Below are 18,548 nucleotides of genomic sequence, written 5' to 3'. Positions count from 1 at the left end.
TCAAGGCCTTCACATCTTCCCCTTCCCCTGCCTGCCTGCCTGCACCATTCTATCTGCACCAGGGTTTCCCAAGCTCAGGCTCCAGACTTAATGGAAGGTCAGAAAGAAGTCCCAGGGTGTTTCTGTTGGAAATCTAAAGGCGGCGTGGTATGTAAGTGTGATGGCAAACCGTCCAGATCCCTGCAGTCCCATTCAAATCAATTATACTGGTGAAGCAGTATCAGTTTCACGACATCATTCCACAAAGACCTTTCAGTTTTATGCTGTGGAAAAGAAGGTCTGAGTTTAAAACCCCCGGAGTCCTCGAGTTTCTCCCGTTTCCTCCACCTCCTCCTTACATCACTAGACCCCCCTCTATGTTTTAAGAAAAACAACAAAGTCTCACTTAAAAAAGGGTACATATATTGTGAGAATCCATCATCCGTGAGAATACGATTAATTTGTTGTGCTGAAGGTCTTTTGGTAATTAAATCCTTTATTCATTTGGTTGATAGAGATTTTGCTGGGATAACGTATGAGAATAGATATTACAAGACAATATGCACGATATATATGCCACGTTCCCCACAAAATCACTGTATCAGACCAGTTAAAATCTTTTTTCCCCACATTACAAAAAAGGTACCTTTTTCTGTATCCTCATCTTCCATCCTCATTCTTTCCTGCCTTTGCATGTTTATCTCGTGTTTTATCTTTGAATATTGCAATAATCTTCCTTCTTTCCCTCCTCCCCTCAGTCACACGTTCCCCCTTTTTCATCTCACCTTTTTCACAATCCACTCAGTACAGGCCGGTACCATATTGGTACCATATTGAGCATACATTGGATTTTTGTTTCCATCCTGGCCCCGGTGAGAGCCAGGACTTTATGGAAGAAAAGACTGATATCCAGCAATAGATGGAAAATCAGAGACAGACAGGCAGGCAGACAAGCTGTCCGAGTGCGTGAAAGGAAGACACAAAAAGAGCACAGAGAAGGAAGAGGAAACAAGGATAATCAAAGACAGAGACAGACAGACAGGTATACAGTCACTGTGTTTTTTTTTCATGCAAAATGAACACAGTTAAGATTTAATTGCATATGAAAAACAAGGCACGGTGGAATTTTTCAGATAATTAATAAGGCTGCCTCATTATAAAGGGCTAAATATGGATGCGACATATTCTCTGAACTTCAGGCTTCACTCAGATGATGCTCTTTCAGTAGTTTCAAAAGGGATATAAACAATCTTTTTTGAAGTGGTTGAGCAGATGTTTGCGTTAACACTGACAGAAATGAAGGAGGTTACCTTTTAAAGCCATGGATTTAATTTGAACATAATCACGAGCCTTTATGTTGAATCAAGGAGCTGGGGGGGGGGGGGGGGGGGGGGGGGCGCAACAGACCTGTCGTAATAATTGATTCCAGTAGTTTCGTCTGCCTTGCATTGACTGCCCTCATTTGGTGGCTTGTGAGTATCGCATGTGTCCTGCAGAAATAACAACAGAGGCATGCTTCACCGTTTGTGAAAATGGTTTGATTAGTATCCATGCATTACCAAGAACAGGGCAATGTAGCCTAAATTAAAAATATATATATGTATATATTTGGGGCGGTGCTACAAAGGGCCCAGTAAAGTTCATAAGTAGTGAAGTAACATTTAGGTTAACCCGGTGCCCAACTATTTTTACGTTTCACTTACCTCACTTTTTCTTTAAAACAAAGGTTCGAGCTTCCGGGTTCAGCTTATCTAGTGGTGTCATTGGTGAAATTCACCATGACGTTTCAGGGTTCAAATGCCTCAACTCACGAACTTTCCCACTCCTAAAGCGGAAATAACGACAAAAATGACACGTTGGACAAGTCAGAGTGCTTTTCCACGGTTTACAACAGGCTGTTAAACACAAAGCAACGTGCTCTGCTTAACGACACTTACGCGTCTTTAAAATTGCTCCGCGTTGTCTCGTCAGCTGTGCTGCACGCGACAGACTGCCACGGTGTGCCATCCATCATGGCCAATCAAACGCTGATCCGGCGTTTTGCGTATTGCTGATTGGTTGATTTACGATTAGGGCGGGTGCATTCCTGCTGTCCGCCAGGCAGCAGTGACTTCAGTATTTTGCAGTAAGCAGCTAATGGGACAGAGGAAACCCTCACCTGGAACGGGACAGACCTTTACAGGTAGGCTGCATGTTTCTGCTGCAGGTCAGACTGCTGCTGTGTGTTAAATGCATGGAATGTTATTAATGTTATCCTGGTGTGGTACATTCCTTATGTGCTCAAAGATTTTGATACACCTGCATTGCAATGATGTTGTTGCATTGTGGATGACTGAGTTATGGGTTAATAGATTAAAACTAGTTTAAGATCCACTGAGTAAGATGTAATTTACAATTACACTAAGTTTGTTTTTTGTTTACTATTACCTTGTTTATTCCAGTATTCCTGTTGAGACTATTAAACCAGTATGAAAAGTCTGAAAGCAAAGTTTAAAAAGAATGAGGTAAGTGCCATCTGTTGTAATACATGTTGAGCTTTGAAGGTGTGTTGGCACCTGTTTGCTTGGCGCACAAGTTATTTATATAATTGTTTTTACATAATATTGCATTGTTGAGCTGCTCTCTGTATTAAGTAGTCATTTATATAGGTCCCAGGTTGCTTTCTGTGTGTGTGTGTGTGTGTGTGTGTGTGTGTGTGTGTGTGTGTGTGTGTGTGTGTGTGTGTGTGTGTGTGTGTGTGTGTGTGTGTGTGTGAATGGGGGGAACTGGGATTTAGTGTCACTGAGCAGCAGCAGGAGAGCAGGGCTGTCTCCAGACTGCTGCTATATCCAAAGATCTCAGGTAGCCTTCAATTATTCACACACACACACACACACACACACACACACACACACACACACACACACACACACACACACACACAAAGAATTCCACTTTCCTGCTGTCATCCTTTTGCTAATCTAAGGGGGCTACTTAAATACAGGGATACAGGGAAATATAACAGCCAACTAGCACATGGTGCATGCTGGTTTATTGTTCTGATTCACTGATGCAAGTTGATTAACCAGCAACCTTTCAACTTCAAGGAAGTCTCTCAGTGGCCTGCTGCCTCTGTCAGGTGGTTAGATCATTTGTATCCCTCCTGGTGATGCTTTTAGCAGCATTTCAGCCTGTCTTAAGAAGAAGTTCTACCACCTTGATATCACTCTTGAATGGCTCATTTAGTAATCGCCACATCACTGTTGACAAGGATGATGTCCTTAAATGAGACAGAGTAGTTTCATGTATGGCCTACATCTACATACCTTGATATCAACATTGAAACAATAACGTAGGGATGACTGTTGGTGCTTTACAAGATATTTACACCATAAGATTTTTGATAAATAATCATCAGTAATGTGGATATAGTGACTAAGTGGGTAAAGACAAATAATAAAACAACTATAGTCTGGTAAGTTCAGAAAATTATATAATTTTACTGTAATGCATCATTCTAAACCAGAAAAAGGCAACAATTATACCATATCACATTATGATATGAAAACGCTAAGACAATATATAGTCTAGTCTAGTCAATATATTGCCGAGCCCTAATTTCACCTAACAAACAACAAAGAAGTCCAAACATAGATAGATAGATAGATAGATAGATAGATAGATAGATAGATAGATAGATAGATAGATAGATAGATAGATAGATAGATAGATAGATAGATAGATAGATAGATAGATAGATAGATAGATAGATAGATAGATAGATAGATAGATATTGTTTTTGTTTCTCATTATGTCCCCTCTGTCCTGAAAATTAACATCAGGACTTGCAAAGCAGAGTGCAGCTTTTTTTCTCTTTTTGCTGAGTCCTCACATCACCCAGGCCCTGCTCTGTAGCTGCAGAGAAACAGTCCTATGACGCTGACAGGAGGTACTGTACAGGACCTGACAAAAACTAATGAAGGAAAGTAAGGGAGCTCGCTGTGGAGAAGAAGGAGAGCAGAGCAATTATTAGGTTAGAGAAAGGAGGGCAGTGAGAAAAGAAGGGAGGTGGCAGTGTGTATGTGTGTGTGTGCTGGACAGACTGGCTATGTCCCTGCTAGCAGCTGGAAGAAGACGAGGGGGATACTGTTTTGAATGCGGAGAGGGAGCGCGAGACAGGGAGGACAGATATTAGCTGTGTTACTCTGTATGTGTGGGGAGTTATTCAGTTTCACTGGAGGTATGATTTGAGCATAACTTCTCCAGTATACATATTTCTGCTGTGATGTTGCTCTGACCTCTAAAGGACATCTTACAGAAACTTATGAGTTGATTTCTGTAAATCATCTGGAGTGAGTCTGTGTTGTTATGTAGCCAGGTGGCAGTGTGTATTGTCAGGCACGGTGGTGGCTTCGTACACTGTATCTGTATTTAGTTGTGTGTGACATCCTGCTAGCAGAATGGATCCCCAGCAGCCTGTTTTTAGCTTGATGAAGCGGTTCTGTCCTTGTCTCAGCCTGCTACCGCTGCCAGTAGGTATCCTCTCTCTCTATCCAATAAACATGTAAATAGGAAATTAATCCGATACGTTTCAGTCAGTTAAAAAGGTTTTTTTCTGCCACTTTTCTGCAAAACTGGTATGCTGTATTCTGTTAATCATCAGACATTAAAAAGCATATGCCTCACATGGACATCCTCACTGGTTGTTGCACATCCTAATTGCATTTAATTTCTCAGTCATCTGTTGTTTTGTATGTTGAGAGATGTGCAGTGTAGTGTCAGTTTTCATTGGTGACCTGGTGGGTGGTGACCTGTCCTCTGGCTTGGCCCCCTCAGAGTCAAGACTGGAGTAAGAGTGATGAGAGGCTTTTGCAGGCTGTGGAGCAGAACGAACCCGACAAAGTCTCTGCTCTCATCATCAAAAAAGGTCTCTGTCCCACCAAGTTGGATTCTGAGGGCAAGTCTGCGTAAGTTGGGCACCTACATTTTCACCATTTTTATTCCTTTCAATTCTACTCATGAGAGTTTGAGTTGTTCTGCTATTGTTGCTTTTGGTAATGTAAAACTTGCAGCAAAAGTAATTTTCCTTGAAAATACCTATGACTGACTGTTCAGCTAAAAGGATTGAATTTAATTCTTTATCATGTTTTCTTTCAAAATGTTTTGGTAAATGATTTGTTGCCTACTTTTTCTAGAACCAAAACTAAACTGATGATCAGTTTATTTTTTAACAAATATAAGCCTATTTTATTTTCTCATCTGTGAAACTAGCAACGCGTGTTGTCCTTCTTCCCGCTGGCAGATTTCACCTCTGTGCATCCCGAGGCCGACTAGACTGTCTGGAGGTAATCATCTCTCATGGAGCAGACGTCAACGTCACTGATGGAGCTGGTAAGGGGTTTTATTACAGAAAAAAAAAAAAAAAAAGATCCTGCAACCCAAGAATCACACATTTCATGGATTGTTTATAAAGGTCTGTTTTTAACTGTCTTAACTTTAGGCTTCAGCGCCCTGCACATTGCTGCCAAAAATGGCCAGTCAGAGTGTCTAAAGAGACTGTTGCAGGTAAAACACAGTGACACGAGAGTTAATTCATTCATTCTGTAACTTGGGAATATAATAAGGATTTTGCAAACATAACATGTTAAAATTGTGCTAATTACAAATGAGGTTTTTTTGCTGTTACGTCCATTTCCTGTAACAGGAGAGATTGTCAGTAGAATGCACCGACAGCATTGGTAGGACACCACTTCATCATGCAGGTAACAGTTACAGTACAGCATTAATACTTTAGCTTATTTAAATACATAAAAGTTTGCAATATAAAAAAAAATCCTTTCATACATGAAAATAATGTAAGCATTAAAATGAGTAGGTGTAAAGAAACTCTGAATCTCATGTTTTATCTAAATACAAAAAACAGTTTAGATATTAGGTTGAATTTCATTATTAAAGTACAACACGTTATATGCAAACCTTTGATGATCATAATTCTGATTGTACCCCACAGCGGTCAGTGGCTGCTTGTCCTGCACTGAGACACTGTGGGACTTTAAAGCCAATCTGGATGTCCAGGACAGTGTAAGTTTGTGGCTACAGTTTATAATGTTTGGTTTGATCAGTGATTCTCTTGGTATTTGCTGTAAATATTATTGCTTCGTGATGTTTTGATTATCGTGTGTCTTTGTCAGGATGGGGCCACCCCTCTGACCTTAGCAGCTCAGATGAGCAGAGTGGAGCTGTGCGTCTTTCTGTTGGGTCGAGGTGCCAATGCAAACATACAGGACAACCAAGGAAGGTACCGAATTGTTATGGCAATCCCAGGGTTTGGTGAGGCAGCGGTAGCACAAGTTTGTCCTTTGTCCATGTCACTGGATGATTTCTTGTGGCTGCTGCTGAAATCCATGAAAGAAGGAATGACTGAACATGTCAGACATGCTGGAGGCTGCACAAGCAGACAAGGACACAAAATCGCCTTCTTCACTAAGCTAGAACCAAAAAACTGCTCCAGGAATATTCTCACAGCAGTCTGGGTCAGGATACAGGATGGATTTCCATAGAAAGACTCCAGTCGTAGGGAGTACTTGGGAGAGATTTGGAGCAATGCAGGTCAGGACCTCCAGCTGGGAGCACCAGCTTTCAATTTGGCTTCAGACAGCTTCTTGAAGAGGATTATTAGAGAACTGTCTCTCCGGTTAACATTAACAAGGGACGAGACATAATGTCTTTCAGCTACATTTAAGTGCCTTTTGTTTCATAAGTTTATTGTCTTGCAATTCATTCTAAAAGCCAGCCTGATTCGTATATTTGGAATCATTAACCAAAAATAAGAGTTTTGCACGTTTAAGCAAACTTTATGTCTCTCTGCATAATACTTAAGTAAAGTCCTGAAGTTTATATACCATGTTATTCTCCATTGCTTTCTCATTTTAATAATTTTGGTTGTATTACTGTTGTTATTGATTTTGTGATACCTTGTTATGTTTTTATATTTTGTCTTGAGTCACAGGTCTGCATTGATGCTGGCCTGTGAGAGTGACAGTGTCGAGACTGTAGAGGCTTTGCTGAGAGGTGGGGCCAACACGCAGCTGGTTGACACCCTTGGACACACAGCTACTGACTACAGCGTAACCACAGGCAACCAACGCATCATTCAGATGCTGCAGGATGGAGTACCACCAGGTACTGTATAAGGCTGGAGTCTTTTTTATGGACTGTTTCTACTTTCCTTTGAAGATCCCGTGAGGTCTTTCTAACCTGTGCAGCTGTTTTGACCAAACTATTATAAAACACACCTCGTTAGTTCTGTTAAATCATAAATAAAACACCTCTTGAAAGCACCTTTTTTCATGTGAAAATATAACACACATGGCAGCAGCATCCTACAGCTCATCGGACCCGGGCTATGGCTTCTGTTTGTTGCCGTGCTGCTCCAGATCCTGACTCTCTCACTGCTCCCCCAGGAAACAAATGTAATAGGAGGAAGTGGATCGGGAGGACAGCTGGGTGTGATTGCACACTGGGGTTTAAAAAAAATGAAACGAAAGCCTCGCTCCACTTTTATCTCCTTACAAAGACTTTACTGATATACGAAAAACAGATGTGTGGCTGGCCTGAAAAGTGGAAGATGAAGGAGAGGATTTGGTGTGCATTTGATGCCTGGCCACATTAATTGATATCCTACAATTAGAGAGTTTGGTGGTTTTATTACAAGATATATGAATGACACCTATATAATTTACATATAAGTGAGGGGAAGGCCTAGTGCCTGTAGGTGTTTATGCATGTGTTTCTTGTTGTTTTTCTGAAGAAGTTTAAGTGTTTTACTGTGCCTTTCTTTCCCTATGCATACGTAGCTTCTGAGGGAGCAGGCGAGGAGGTAATGTTGCATAGCTGTGTGCTGCATCACTCCCTCCGCCAATGAGATCATGGCTCACTTTGGCCGATCATATTGTGCATGTTTTCCAATATGAGGTCATTGTTTTTGTGTGCTGCTTTCTTTTTTTTTTGCTTTCTTTCCTCTCATTGTTGCAGACCCTTTGTCTTATCTTAATTTCCACCATTTTCTTTTTTTTAAGTTGAGCTTGCCCTCTGCTTGTCTGTGACCCCCCTCTCACCCCCACGCTGCCAACTCAGATCCCCGCAGGCACCTCATCAGTGCAAGGGGGGACTACCCCACGCAAACGGAAAGCTCCCCCGCCGCCTCGCTCTCTGCTTCAGGTACTGTAGGAAGCATTTTAAGTGGACAGAACACATCTTCGTTTCACCACATGTACAGTCAAGCCTTTCACTATTGTCATCATACATAACCTATGCCTTGAACATGAACCAGCATCTGAGCTGTGAAATATTAAACCTGAGAGTAATTTTCTTTCATGTCATTGTGTTTAAGACGACATAAAAATCAGGAAAATTAAAAGATTTGCCTCAAATTTATCTTGTGCCTCCCAGTCTATGTATGGTACCACATAAGAGCCAGAAGGGTACATAGGCGTCCATATTTATGCTAATTGTACAGATATTCCTTTGGTAAGATCTCTGTAATACAACATTGCTTCTGAAGAGATTAACTGGTCAGTATCATCTATGTAATGGAAAGTTTCATTTGTTTTCTCATCACAAAGATGCAAGGTTTGCCACCCTCTCCACGGCCCCGGAATCCAGCTCCCCCTGCCCAGTCCCCTGAACCCCAGCAGCTGCAGTCTCCCTCTCCATCTCCATCTCCCCAGCCGCCAGACTCCCAACAGTCAGCACAGGTTAGCTCTGTAAGTCTTGCTTTTTTTTTCCAGTTCTAATGGGTGTTTTTATATTACTTGAAATGCAGTTAGAGTTTGGTCTTTCATATTTTTTTGCGGTTGTCTATATAAAGGCGGAAGATGAGGAGGTGTTTGAGGAGATCCGACGGCTGCGTCTGGAGAGAGGCCGTCTGCTCCAGAAGATCAAAGCCTTTGAGCAGCAGCAACAGAGTGCCCTCTCTGCCTTGGAGGAGGTACTGATCAGCAGGCTGTGCACATTTCCCTATGCATGCATGCAAAGCCCGATTTTATTTAAACCTATAACTATTGAGAGAGCTCCATGTGTAAGCGTGTATATCCAAGATCACAACATATTTAGAAATGTGAGTTATTTGTGTGTGCACTAGTTGACCCAACTGAAGCAGCGTCTAGAGGAGTCAGAGGCAGAGAGGGACAAGTTGCTTGAGGAGCTGAAGGGGGGCCATGGTATTGGGGCCAGCGACTCTGAGGACATGGATGAAATGCTGGACTTCCCAGGTATGCCATCTGTGTAGTTGTGAACTTTCCTGTCCCTGGCACAGAGCATGCATGTACTTCCATGCACGTGTCCCTGCTGTGCCACTTGGGCATTCATGCATCTGTCATGTCACACAGATTTATTTTTGCTGTGGTTTCTCTTGAACCTTTCCTCTAGAAAAGCTGCTCTCTAAGCGCTCCCGAGCCTCCATTGCTCAGGATGAGGCCACTTCTCAAACAGACTCAGCCAGCCCCTCTCCGGCCCCTGCAGACCGAAGAACTGTTGCCGAGCTGCGTAAACAAATAGAAGAGCTCACCTCAGAGAACTCTGAACTCGTTCTTAAAGTGCAGGTGAGGCCAAGAAGCATAAACGCACGCCTAATATATGAGCACCTACACACACACTGAAAAGATACTCATGCTCATCACACAGTAAGTGCCACATTAAAGTGCACAAACTTAATTTAACACCGGGACGACGGGGAGAGGATCTAAATGCACAACGTAATCCACTCTTCTGGTGATTGCATGTAATAAAATACAACAATACAGTAAATTACAGGGATGAGTCAAAAGGCAAAGTCCAAAAAACAGGCCGTGGTCAAAACCAGGAAGTCAAACAAATCAGTACTAAAAACAGCAAGGCGAAAGCTGAGTCAAAATTACACAAAACAGAATCAAAAGACCGGGAAAACTCATGACAGGACTCTTTGAAAACACTGGGAAAGATGCTTGGACCAATGAGCATGGTGGACAACAACAAAGTGGTGCAGACTGACAGAAACATGCAGACTATATACATGGGAGGCCAGGAAAACAATAGGACATGGGTGAAAACAATCAGGACGGGGGTAAGTAATCCAAATCAAAGATTGTGTTTTAAGAGCAAGCATTAGTCATGACCAATTCAACTTTAGGACGCGGCACTCTGGTCCCCTGATGCACCAAGGCAATGGTGTCCATCCAGGTATAAATAGAACAGAGCAGCATCAGATGCAGACATGGAGGCATTTTGAAGACATTCCTCCCTCACTGGGTCATGCTGGTTGAAGTAAGCGGAGCTCTTTAGTGTTGAAGTTTGTTTGAAATATTCTGTTATAGTGTGGTTGTTCATTCACCACTGGAGACATGATGAGCAGAGATCCAGGCCAAGAGTTTCACATCTGCCCTGCTGTGTGAAAAAAGGGACGGACAGAGAAGCAGGAACTCTTAGGTCTGACAGGAGGACAAAGAGTTGGGGTCTGTGATGAAGGACTGAAATTAACTAGAACCAAAACCTCCTGCTGTGATTCATATTGGTGGTTTATAATGGTGCAGTTTTATAACTGCATAAGACAGGGCTTCGTCTATTTTGCACATGAAGAAATATCCTGTAAAAACAGTTATTCCCTGTCGTCTGCAGCTCTGGAGGAAACAAATCAGAGAAAATTACCTCAGATGATGTCACCAATGTTTATCTCGGCTTTGAATTTGAGACTAAATCTAAAAAATAATCTGGGAAAGTGGGGTTAGAAAGAATTTGCCAGACAGGAAGGACATTTTAATAAAAATTTGAAAAATGTTGAATTCATTGTTTTTGGAGTTGAAAATTTGAATCTCTGAGGGATTTTAGTTACTTTTTCTTTGTTTATATGAAATATTAATTAGCTAGAGTATATTTATTTAGTAACGAAGACTTGCAGTCCACTGTACTATACATCTAGATGGAAGCCAAACATTACTACTCTTTCTGTTACCAAAATATTTAGTGTTCTCTAATGACTCTACCTGAAAGTTTAGTACAATGCATGTTCCTGAAAAGGTGTTAACCCCCATAAACCGCTATATTTTAATCTCTGTCAATCTGAGTACAGATGCTGGAGATGTTTGAGAAGGACGACACAGACATGCAGACCTGTAGTCCAGACGTTATCCCCATAGTTCAGTATGAGACCCTGAGGAAGGAGTTTGAGGCCCTTCAGGAGCGCCTCTCTCAGGCCCAGGCTTCAGACGAGGCCTCCAGTGTGGCAGAGGAGCGGTAAGATCGATTAATTTATGGTTTACCACCAGCAAACTGGAGTACCGACAGTATCACAGTTCACATTCACTTGTTCAAGCCTTTATTGGGAGATGTGCTCACCTTTGCTAATATCAGTTCCACAAACTCAGCAGTGTCTGCTTGGGGCCTCTATCAAGGCCATTTTTAAAAGTGCTGAACCTTTGAAAAACAAAATTCTGCAGCCTGATGAAGGCTGAGCAGGTTGGTTTCTTGACAACTGCTGCACTGCATCATGATTTTTGTTTTATACTTTAAAAAAACAACAACAATACATATATTTGTATCAGTACAGGTTGTAGTTTGGCAACCTTACACCTCTATAGACATATAATGTACAACATTAAAATGAAGTGGTCACTCGAATCCTTGATTTATTTGAAAAACAGACCTGTTTGTCACCTGTTTTAATAATAGATGTATGAATTATATGATTTAATAAAGCAAAAAGTTATAACAGTAGGAATATTAATATTTGACTCCAATTTGAGGGAATCATCTTGGCCTGTTGGAAATTGTGATTTTTCAACATTTTATAGAATAAATTATGATTGAGTGACAGACCTGTCTTTTAATGCATTCATAACATCACAAGTTAAGATTTCCTAATATGATGCAAGACATGTTTACTTCACTTTTTGATAATTTGATTTGTAAAATGTTCTTTGCCGCAGCGATGAGAAGTCTCAGGAAGGAGGTGCAGATGCAGAGAGTACAGAAGCTCTGAAGGAAAAGCTGCGTGGGCTGGAGGAGCAGTTGGCCTCTTCCAAGTCTGAGCTGGAGGAGCTAAAGGAGCAGATGCGCCTCGGGGTGCTTTCTGTGGAGTGTGGTGAAGGGGATATAGCTGCAGCAGGTGCTGGGGCTGCAGAGAATGGCCCAAACCAGGAGGCCCAGCAGCTGAGAGCCACGGTGACGGAGCTAGAGGAGGAGCTTGCCAAGAGACAGGGCGAGGCTGGGGGTCAGAGCGGCCCGGACAGTGACACAATCAGACAGCTGACAGAGAAAGTAAAGGAACTCGAGGCTGCTCTGGCCCAGAAAGAGAACGAGGAGAAAGACGACAAAGCAGGAGAGACGGAAACAGTGAAGTGCCTGCGTGACAAAGTGGCTGAGTTGGAGGCAGCCCTGGCAGAGAGCAGGACGTCAGGCAAAGAGGGAGGAGCAGCAGCAGATGGAGATCAGGTCCGTCGCCTTCAGGAGCATTTGGGTGAGCTTGAGGGAGAACTCAGAAAGTGTGTGCCCCGCTCGCAGTTGGAAGAGGTGCAGGTGACTCTGGGGCTCCAGTGTGAGCAGCTGGCAAGGGAGAGAGTGGACGTGGCTAGAAGGCTCAACGATGCCCTCCTGGAGCTGGAGAGACTCAGACCTCCTTCACGTGGCGATGAGGAGGAGGAAGAGGAGGAGGAGGAGGAAGAGCATTCAGAGATCTCAGTCATATCAGGTGTGCAGTGTCATTTTTCCCCTGAATAGAACATCTTTGTAGCTCTGGACGTTTCTGTTCATTTTGTGAATGATCATGCCTCTGTCCAATCAGATCACTCCAGACGCACCATGGCAGCAGTGAGAGAAGAGCTGGAGGTGGCGAGGCAGGAAGCAGCCCAGGCTCTGGATTGTCTGTGTGCTGAGCGTGAGGGCCGGGCTCAGGACGCCCTGCAGCTGAATGACACTGTGCCACTTTCAAAACATAAGGAGGCGCTCTCTGCAGTATCAGAGCAGCTGGCTCAGACACTGCAGGAGCTCCAAGAGGAGAAGACCCTGCGGGGCCATGCAGAGGAGCAGGCTGCCAGTCTAGAGGCCAAACTGGAGGCCATGCAGGATGCCATTCCCAAAGAGGAGCATGAGAAGGTCAAGGTAAGCAGGAATTTGCAAATATAATGATACAAAGTTATCAAGCGAAGCAGATGAGGCAAGATATGTTTGAAGAATTTCTTAATATAGGGAGCTTGATTTCATTAAAACTAAACATAGACAATATGTACTGTAGACAGTTATTTTGGGGTCAAATGGGGGGGACATACTTCTGGAGGGCCTTAAAGTTATGGTTCATTTAAGTCAGAGGTTCACTTTTTTTTCCCCCAACAACATCTTAAAACATTACTAACCTGTCCATATATACAGTTATCGGTTCCATTTAAGTGACGGGGGACAAAAATCCACACTGCAGATGAACTTGTGTATTTTCACACAGAATGAGGATTCAGCCTGAGCTTGAGACCATTAAAGTGGGGCTCTTTTTAAAGTGTTTTTAGTATGATGTTTTCTTTTTGTTTCCATAGACGTGTCCTCTGAAGCCACATATCAGCTTGGGGTGAACTTTGGAGACGATTTTTGTTCAGAAATTGAAATGTCGATTTTGTCCCCATCACAGTTACTGAAATTGCTTTAAGAATTTCTTACAGATGGTGTAAAAATTTACAATAGTTACAGCCATTAACAGTTCTTTCAAGGTGCGTGCCGGCATAAGAATATTGTTTTAAGGCATTCTTTAACAAAATATGGTCCTTTCCTGTAAGGCCATTTCTCATGGGGCTTCATGGTTTGGTATTTGGTAAGGACTCTACCCCACACCCTGCTGTTTAGTTACTAAAATGATTTTAAAATAACGGTCAATGTTTTTTTCTGTCACTTGTGCGAGTTTGCTATAAACTTCCAAATTATCAGCATACAGGATGTTATAATTCATCGGTTAATCTGTGCTTCTTCAGGCAGAGCTCCAGCGCACCCTGCAGGCTACAGAGAGCAGCGCAGCAGCAGCTCAGGACGCTCTGACTGACAAGGAGATGGAGCTGAGAGACCTGAAATCCCAGAAGGCCGCAGAACAGGGTCTGATCTCGAAGGAGGACCATGAGGCGCTGCGGCTCTCTTTGCAGGCCGAGATCAACGCCATCACAGCCCGTTTCAATGATCTGACCCGGAAACACGAGAAGACCTGCACTGAGGTGTGTGTGTGTGTGTGTGTGTGTGTATGTGTGTGTGTGTGTGTGTGTGTGTGTGTGTGTGTGTGTGTGTGTGTGTGTGTGTGTGTGAAAGAATGTAGACACGTGTGTGATCATTTCTGCCTTCAATCCTTTCTAATGTCATCTAAAGCCAAATTAGACGTTATTGTGTCTGCCACAAAGAGAGCTGTGTTCCATGAAGGCCTCCTTCCTGCCTCTACATTATTCATATCACATCCCGTCGTCAGTGACCCCCTCTGTTTCAATGATCCCTCTGCATATATGTTTACTGATGCACTGAAGTGCTGTTGTATGTACACTTTAGCTTCCTGATGACACTCCGAATGTAATTTTTCCCTCAGCCTGTGGTTGCATTCAGATATAAATACTTTATATTTCGTGAACCTCGTAATGGTCTCTCAGACCCAGGATGGCAAACAGTGGTTAATAAATGGCCTCCTTTTATTAAGAGAATCCTTCCTATTTTGTAGCAGAGGCGAACTCATAAAACCATCCATAGCCATTAATGCAATGCCGTGCTGCTGTTGATATATTTGACTCATACAGACTGAAGTGAGATACCAAGATTGAGGACATAAAGGCCAGACAATGACAGCTTGGTTAGAAGTGAGAATGATTTACTGTTAGAACAGGAGATGGAGGGGAAGGGCTGGGTGAGTAGCGGTGGAGGCCAGGTGGAGAGGTGACTGTCGGTGCTCAGCTGAGTGAGGCACAGACTGGTGGTGGTGGCTGGCTGAAGGAGCAGGTTGTAGAGGGAATGATAGCTCCTTGACACGGGAGACCAAGGGTTATTTACAAGGAATTGACTTCTAAGCGGTCAAGAACGACCACCACCTGGCTGGTTAACACAACAAATTGGCGATGAGTGGGTGAGAGGCCAGGATCTAAATGCTAGAGGGCTTGATGAGATGATGGATTGGTGTGCTGCCGGGCAACCAGGAGAGCTGATGAGAGGCAGGTGTGGGGGGACTGTAGGACAAAGGGGACACGGACAAGGGAACACACTGGGAATTACAAGTGTAATGCCACAACCATAACCCATTAAAAAAAAAATCCAGACTTTTGTTTTTCCTGCAAGTGTGTATGAATCTGTACATTTTAACTATTGCAGCAATTGCACCGGCAAATTTGTGCCAAGTAAGCCTCCACTTTTATACAAGCAGAAAGTATCTACATTGGGAACATGACCAAATGTAGACAACACTTTTATAGTGACAGGATACTGCTCGTGGTTTTACTGGTGTAGGTGTTCCAGGTACAGAGGGAAGCACTTTTTAACAAGAGTGAGCGGCAGGTCGCAGAGTCTCAGCTGGCCACTGTGCAGCAGCAGCTCGCTGAGCTCCAGGCCCAGTCCAGCCACATCCAGGAGCTCCACAAGGACATCCAGGAATCCCAGGGCCTGGTCAAGGAGAAGGACCGTAAGGTGAGAGATTGCAAGGCCGATTCAAACAACTGCTGTTAGAGAGCGAGACTGGCAAACTGATGTGTGGGATGTGTATGCAGATAACAGAGCTGTCAAAGGACGTGTTCCGGCTAAAAGAGGCCCTGGGAGCACTTTCACCTCCTCTCGGCATCACCTCCTCCTCATCCACCCATCATGGTAACCCTGGGCAACAAATGGCTCTGCAGAACAGGATTTCCATACTCACCCAACAGCTCCAGGTGAGAACAAATTTGGGATGTATTATGTGAGAATAATCATCTCTGAAAATGACAAGAAACTAAAACTACTGGATCTTCAAATCATAGTAATGTTTTCTTTTTTGCAGGACTGGGAGAGAAAGCACAAACAAGTGGTGTCTGTATATCGCTCCCATTTACTGGCAGCAGTACAGGTCAGTTGATTGCATGCATATACACACATTAAGCTTAAAATGGCCTTTTAAATGAGGATTTGTTAATATATACACTTGAGCATAAACTGTGTCTGTGTGCTCCACCTCCATAATCAGTTGTTTGAACAGCTCTGCTGACACTACTGTCTTCTTGGCTATTTCTGGAGTTTTGGGTTCCTGTCTCAGCATGGAACAGATACATTTTCAATGTTCAGCTCACTGGATGCATTTTCTGTAACAGCCACAAAGAGTCTGGACTGTGACTAGTCAAACTTGAATTTGTCATCCTTTGTGATGCAGACTATAAATAGTGGGAATGATTTGTTCACCATCTATGCTTACCAGTCAAAGTGGAGGAAATTTCCAGAGACATGCAGGGAAATGGGGCTCAGCTCACTGTCTTGGACTGTTTTATCATGTTCCACCATTAAGGTGTAAACATTTGTTATCTCCTTTTGTCCAACAGGTCATAATGAGAAATAGTTGAGGTGTCACTGATATTTATGATAGCCGCTAGCTACTTATGCTTAATACTTTTGGCATGCTCTTGAAGCCTCCAGGCCTCTTCTCTTTTCCGGTACATTTAGCATTAACAGTGTGGCAAGCATGTCAGAAGCTAAGTTGTACAAATACAATATAGGTTGTCTCGGGCCTCCCTTACAAGCACAGGAGGGGAGAATAGTTTCCATTTCATCACTGCACCATTGTTTGACAGCATATAAAATGTAGAACCAAGATAGATGGTGTGTACAGTGCAGTGCAAATAATTGATCCTGCTTTCACACCTTGGAGGTCTGTATCATATTTAATAAGCTCATCCCGATTATGAAGTCACTGCAACAACAAAAAAACAGAACTGCAGCTGTCAAATAAATGCAAGAGAGTTGGAAGTACAATATTTATTAATTGTTGTGGAGTAGAATTATAAAGTAGCAGTAAATGGAAATACAAATAACTCAAACTAGTATTTTCAGTGCTTAAATACATTCCACCACTGGTTGTAGGTGTTGCACCTGTACTCATGTATCCAGGAATAAAATATGTAAGCAATATGTTCTGCCTTTTCCGAATAGGGTCGTATGGATGAAGAGGTGCAGCGTCTGCTACTCCAGATCCTGAGGATGACACAGTAGTGAAACTGAACTGTAAAACACCTGCAAATCTGTCCCCACCTGCAGTCCATCTGCAAGGCAGCATACCGTCTCACCTCCAGCACAGCAGCCTGTGGGACCAGTATCGTAAAGCCAAATACAACTGATCTGTGGTCAGACGTAGCTGCATGCGTACAATATAGTAACCTAAAGGATAGCCTCGAGGTGTGACTGATAACCAAACAGTGAAAACAATGAACAGGGAGTGCCTTCATTATGCAGTATGCCAGGGGTTTATGATAGCAGACAGTAAATGTGGATACAGAGTGGTTATTTAGATGATAGAATCAGGTGCATTGATTGTGTGAAAAGCCTATTGATTTTATATAATATTGTTATAATAAAAAACTAAAATAATTGTTCTGCTATTATCTTGTTTCATCCACAGATACAATTGACTGAATGCAAACTGGGTTTCTCAAGCTACAGTGTTAGAAAGTAAGGCAGGTAGGATCCAAACGCATGACTCAAAAGGAGGTTTAAAAGGAAAACGGTTTATTGAAAACAAAATGGGGAACTTCAGCAGGAAAATACAACAAAAGGCAAGAAAACGAAGGCTGAATCCTAAAAAACGTATTTATAAAATTACAAAGAACTTACAGAAAAACCGAGCAACTGAAGAAAATCCACAAGACAAGGCTGGCATGGCTGTCGGACAGGACACTGGATCGGACAATACAACAGACTAACAAAGAACTGAAAAAGAGGTAGAACTAAATATAGGGGTGCTGACGAGGTAAAAAGATACAGGTGAGGGCAAAAACAGACAGGAAAAACACAAAGGCAGAAGGTAAAACAAAACAGACATGAGGAAAGCATTTTTCAAATTAAATACAGGAAACTCAAAACTGAAATTAAGGCCAAAGAAGACAAACGAAGTTCAAACCACAACATAGCCTCCAGATGGTCCCTCATCTATTTTTGGGTGATGAAAACCTGAAGTCTTAATCTGGCTGTTGCATGTGTGCATGGAAATTTGGACAGCTGGGCTTGACTGTGAACCCTGCTACACCAGTAGACAGATATTTAGACTCATAAATGACAACAACAACAAAAACCTTTGAATGTATCCTATTTTTAATTTATTTTATTTTATTGACAAAAAGGCCGTACAGTTATTCGCAGAAGAAAAGATCCAAGAAATTCCTGAGAAAGCAAAACGGAAGAACTGAAAATGTAACATTAATCATTTTGACCTCACAAAAAGCCTTGCAGTGTACCTCATCTCTGTGCATTTAGTGAGGCTGATACTAAAAACAGTAGCGGGCCTGATTAGACGCATATGGCAAAGGACAGACAAAGAAATGCAAAAAGAAAAGAACCCTAATTAGTAACATTTCAAAGTATTACATTGACAATAAAGGCGT

General features: G+C 42.6%; 1 protein-coding gene across 1 annotated transcript; it reads left to right on the top strand.

Moving 5' to 3' along the window:
• Nucleotides 1-2,103: 2,103 nt before the first annotated feature.
• Nucleotides 2,104-17,489, top strand: ankrd24 (ankyrin repeat domain 24). The gene is made up of 22 exons (XM_069149935.1): nt 2,104-2,161; nt 2,421-2,483; nt 4,795-4,925; nt 5,261-5,349; nt 5,459-5,523; nt 5,663-5,720; nt 5,969-6,039; nt 6,150-6,256; nt 6,968-7,140; nt 7,815-7,837; nt 8,583-8,723; nt 8,828-8,947; nt 9,101-9,230; nt 9,388-9,560; nt 11,063-11,226; nt 11,919-12,679; nt 12,773-13,089; nt 13,944-14,177; nt 15,442-15,618; nt 15,699-15,857; nt 15,965-16,030; nt 17,104-17,489. Exons 2-22 carry the CDS (start codon nt 2,448-2,450, stop codon nt 17,161-17,163), a joined length of 3,255 nt encoding a protein of 1,084 aa, XP_069006036.1. The 5' UTR covers nt 2,104-2,161; nt 2,421-2,447; the 3' UTR covers nt 17,164-17,489.
• The last annotated feature ends 1,059 nt before the right edge of the window (nt 17,490-18,548 follow it).

Source organism: Embiotoca jacksoni, unplaced genomic scaffold (assembly GCF_022577435.1).
Source record: "Embiotoca jacksoni isolate LCO1_2020_lvr unplaced genomic scaffold, fEmbJac1.0.p SCAF_16, whole genome shotgun sequence".
Taxonomy (NCBI): Eukaryota; Metazoa; Chordata; class Actinopteri; family Embiotocidae; genus Embiotoca; species Embiotoca jacksoni.
This window is presented reverse-complemented; position numbering and strand designations above follow the sequence as displayed.